Source organism: Natator depressus, chromosome 1 (genome assembly GCF_965152275.1).
Source record: "Natator depressus isolate rNatDep1 chromosome 1, rNatDep2.hap1, whole genome shotgun sequence".
NCBI lineage: Eukaryota > Metazoa > Chordata > Testudines > Cheloniidae > Natator > Natator depressus.
This window is the reverse complement of record NC_134234.1, coordinates 1,003,490-1,008,191: the sequence shown is the minus strand read 5'-3', so window position 1 is coordinate 1,008,191 and position 4,702 is coordinate 1,003,490. Positions and strand designations below refer to the sequence as shown.

The 4,702-nt window shown below is 48.7% G+C and overlaps 1 protein-coding gene across 1 annotated transcript; it reads right to left on the bottom strand.

Annotated features, from left to right (window-relative positions):
• Positions 1-2,938: 2,938 nt before the first annotated feature.
• LOC141994036 (olfactory receptor 52R1-like) lies at positions 2,939-3,975 on the bottom strand. Its single transcript, XM_074964041.1, is given in 2 exon segments — positions 2,939-3,381; positions 3,384-3,975. Coding segments are annotated over 2 exon segments (945 nt in total). The 3' UTR covers positions 2,939-3,028.
• Positions 3,976-4,702: the final 727 nt, after the last annotated feature.

The following is a 4,702-nucleotide window of genomic DNA, read 5'->3' as shown; positions in this document are numbered from 1 at the left end:
CACTGTTATATATTTGCAGCAAATATTGTACAAAGGTTGTCGTGTAAGGTGTCTATGGAAACATTATGGTTTGCTGGTTAGGATTATGCTGTCTGTATGCATGTATCATTTTTGTAGATAAAGTTATGAATATTGGCTATGTATTTGTATCTCAATGTGTTTTGATTCCAAGAAGCCTTCATAAAGCATTTGGTCATCTTCTTGAAAGGAATTTGCCAGTTAAGTGCCCAATCAAGAAATAGTTAACTGACAATAGACCTTGGGAGACTCCAATACACATAAGAAGGCTGGGCCCAGGGTTCCTGGGGGGCTCGACTCCCAACCTTGTCGAGGTCACTTAGGACAGGGACTAGGGTGTCCCCACTCCGGGGTGCTCTCTCTGCTCCAGGCGCTTACCTGACCACAGATAATCAGATATAGTTCAAGCAAATGCAATTTGTTAAAAAGCAGCCAATTAAAAAAAGTTAGGATAAAATGGAAAAGGTTAAAGGAAACCCCATCGCCCAGCTCTGTGGCACCAGGTAACCCCAAACAGCCGTGGCTGGATGTCAGGGCAGTTCACAGTCTGTCCCTCACCCATCCCAGGCCCCTGCCCACACCCTGGCTGTGCTATCCTGGTGATGTCCACACACCTCAGGCTGTAGGTGGCAGGACCCTTCTCCCCAACATCAGCTCCCCTGTGGGGATTATGATCCCCCTCCCAGTGCAGCCTGCAAGGCCTTTTGCCTCTGCCCAGGTTCCCCTCACTCTCCCCAGCTTCTCCCTGCAAGTGGCTCCAGACTGCTCCAGACCCAGGTCCCAGCCCCACTCTGCTGCCAGTGCAGCTCACTGGGCTGCTTCCCTGGCTCTGGCTGCGGTGGCTCTGCTCCCAGCACTCACCTGACTGAAGACGAGGACCAAGACCTTGAACTTGACGTGATGTTCTCTGGAAAGCTGGTTTAGAGCGCGGAGGACAGGTCTGATGTGCTCGCAGTAGCCTATGTTGCTGAGGAGATTCTCTGCAGCCTTCAGTAATAGTTGGAGTTTCGTAAGCAGTGAAGGCGTCATCGTGATGTTCCCCTCTGCTAGGTCACTCCAAGCCTTGACTCTGGGAGCCAGCCTTACCCTGCTCTGCTGTGAGAACCCCACTCCTGGGCTGGTCACGCTCAGCCTCTGGCATGTAAACTGCTTCGTGGATTGTGCAACCGAATGCCACCAGCCAATAGCTCCGGTCCCAGACACAACCCTAGTGTTGCCGGCACCAGTGCCAGAGGCAAGCAACAGCAGGGGTTCGTTGCCCGGTATGCGTCACCCAATAAACACAAAGGGGTGGAGAAGCAGAAAAGTTTATTTGGAGCTCCAAAGAAGGTACAGGGAGAACAGAATCTCAAATCCTGCCGACTGAGCAGGCAGAGTCACATACCTTTATACTCCTTATCTCTATTGCATTACACATCAGCCAGGTAAAACTGCTTTGCCTTATATGGGTTACAACAATACTTTTTCCGGCAACCTTTAACAAGCATTTTAGCAATTCAAAACAACAGCACAGCCTGATTAGCCTTGCGATTAATGAGGCAAATAAGCGGTTATGGCCTTGTAGCTGATTCCTGACATTATCCTAACGTGGCGCCAGGAAAACCTACACAAAACAGCTCTATCTGCAGCTGCAGCATTATTCTGGGAGTGCAAGGGCTTTCTCAGGCCAGCCAGGACTGAATTCTGTGAAGGGGGTTGAGCAAAGAGACTTCCTCGACACTCATGGCCTTCCAGCCCCTCGACTTACCCAGTGGCCATGCCCTGGGACCCCAACACTAGGAACCTCCGTCTTGCAGTGTCCAGTTTTGCCCGCTGGATGCTGCAATCTTATATGAGTTTGTCAATTTAACAAAGAAGTTGATATGTACCAGCCTCTGATATGCTTCAAAGCAAACACACTGCTTCAGGTAGAACAAACAAACAGATTTATTAACTACAAAGATAATCATTTAAAATCTATAAGTCAAAACACAACAAGTCAGATTTGGTCAAATGAAATAAAAGCAGAACTCATCCTAAGCTGATCTTAACACTTTCAGTGCCCTTGCAAATTTAGATGCGTCTCACCACAGGCTGGCTAGTTGCCCTTCAGCCAGGCTCTCCCCTTTGATCAGCACTTCAGTCGCTTGCTATGGTGTCTGTAGATGTAGGTGGAAGAGAGAAGAAGAGCATGGCAAACGTCTCTTCCTTTTATCATGTCCTTTCCTCACTCTTGGCTTTGCCCCACCCCAACCCCCTTCAGAGTCACGTGAGAATTACTGAGTCTCTCCAAGCAAGGTTGAGCAATTCCCCTGGAGTGGCCTCATGCAGGTGAGTCATTGCATTGTAGCTCCCTTTCTGGACAATGGCTGTTGATGGGTTGTTTGACACCCTGCCAGGGCTTTGGTTACTTTCCTTGCTGTTGCCTCTGGGGAGCTAATATCTGGTTAATTCCCCAATTTACAGCATGTTTTAGTGACAATCATACGACCAAATTCTCATAACTTCACATGCATCAGTGATACAGGTATATGGAAAGAGAAATGACTTTCAGCAGATCATAACCTTTCCCTTGATACCTTACATGTCATGCTTTATATGCAAGATCACAATTATATGATATTGAGGAATATGGGGGCTAAAAAACACTCCCCCAAGATATAGAATGTCATAGAAGGGAGGTGGAAATGATCCAGCAAGTGACAGGGGGAGGGGAACAGAGGAGCCAGCGACAGGGGCGGGGACTTGGGGGGAAGAGGTAAGGCAGGGTCAGAGCCTTAACACAAGAGATGGGGCAAGGGGTGGGGTTTTGGGGGTCCAGACACCAGCAGTTAGAGATGTGGCAACCCACTGAATTGTACATAGACCTAGTCACCAGTTTGTCATGCTCACACAGCACAGTAAGGTCAGAAAAGGATTTAATGTCTCTTTGACTCTCCAGTAAGTGATTCAGGGAAGAGGGCCCAGCACCATATCACCAGCCAGCTCTTCATGGAGCTCAGTCTGAGAGCCAGAGCATCAGGAGAAAACTTTACATCCCTTTATGAGTAAGTAGCCAGAGCAGCCTGTCCTGGATCTGTTTCGTCCTCATCCCGTAGATGATGGGGTGCAGCATGGGGGGTACCAGGAGGTACACGTTGGCCATGAGAACGTGGAAATGCAGGGCCACATTGTCACCAAATCGGTGCGTGAGGAAGGAGAAGATAACTGGGATGTAAGAGGCTAAAATGACAAATAGGTGGGAGCTGCAGGTCCCAAAAGTCTTGAGCCTGGCGTCCTTTGTGGGGAGGTTGAAGATGGCCCTGAGAATCTGGATATAGGACATGGCAATAAAAATCACATCCAGACCCATCACCAAGAATGCCACAGAGAGACTATGTAACTACTGATGCGGACATCAGCACAGGCCAGCTTCACCACGGCCATGTGCTCACAGTACGAGTGGGGGATAATGTTGGTTCTACAATATGGCCACTGCCTTGCCAGGATGGGATAGGGCAGTATGAGCATGCCACCGCGCAGCACCACGGCCAGGCCAATCTTGGCCACCACAGGCTTTGTCAGGATAGTGGAATGTCTCAGGGGATCGCAGATGGCCACATACCTATCCAAAGCCATGGCCACGAAGATCCCAGACTCCATCGCTGAGACACAGTGAATGAAGTACATCTGGGTGAGGCAGGCACTGAAATCGATCTCCCTGGAATTCAACCAGAAGATGCTCAGCATTTTGGGCAGGGTGGACGTGGAGAGGACCAGGTCGCTGACGGCCAACATGCAGAGGAGATAATACATAGGCCCATGGAGGCTTGGCTCCATCTTCACAATGAACAGAATGGTGAAGTTCCCAAAGACGGCAATGGAGTACATGGTGCAGAAGGGGATGGAGATCCAGACATGGGCAGTCTCCAAGCCAGGAATGCCCAGCAGGATGAAGGTGGAGGACTTGGTGAAGTCGGTTGTGTTGGAATTTGACATGGAGTAGGGCAGAAGGTGTCCAACTCTGAGGCAGAACGGTGTCTCCTGCATGTACCGTACATTCACCAGACTTCTGTAGGTGCCCAGAGTCAAGGGAGATGGTCACAGTACAAATGCCTAGTGGAGATACAATGTTAATATGAGACACTACATGCACTACTGGAGGCTGTTCTCATGGGTGAAGCAGATTGGTCTCCCTTCACACATTGAAAAATGACATTTTCTTTATTCAGATAAATGAATTAGGAACAACTGACCCTACTAATGCCAATTCTGTATTTGATGGTGCTCCATGTGTCAATAATTCTAAATGTCATTGTATGGGAAATCTTAATAGGCAGCAGGAAACACGAGTTTGGATACTGGTTATCCAAGTGTTGTTTCTTAATGCAATGAAAGCCAGGCTAGGGAGTCCATGCTGTAGGGAGTTCTCCATTCACCCAGTTGCTCAAATTTTGAGAGTGAAAAAAGCCAAACCTTTGCCAAGACATTGCCAGACAGAAACATCCAAACCAGAACACACCTCAGGGAGAAGACCTGGGTGTCATTAATAGCAGATCAACAAAACACCTGCTCGTTCACAGTAGTGGCCTGTCAAGGTTCCTTCCCCACTCTGAACTCTAGGGTACAGATGTGGGGACCTGCATGAAAGACCCCCTAAGATTATTCTTACCAGCTTAGGTTAAAAACTTCCTTAAGGTACAAACTTTGCCTTCGCCTTGAACCC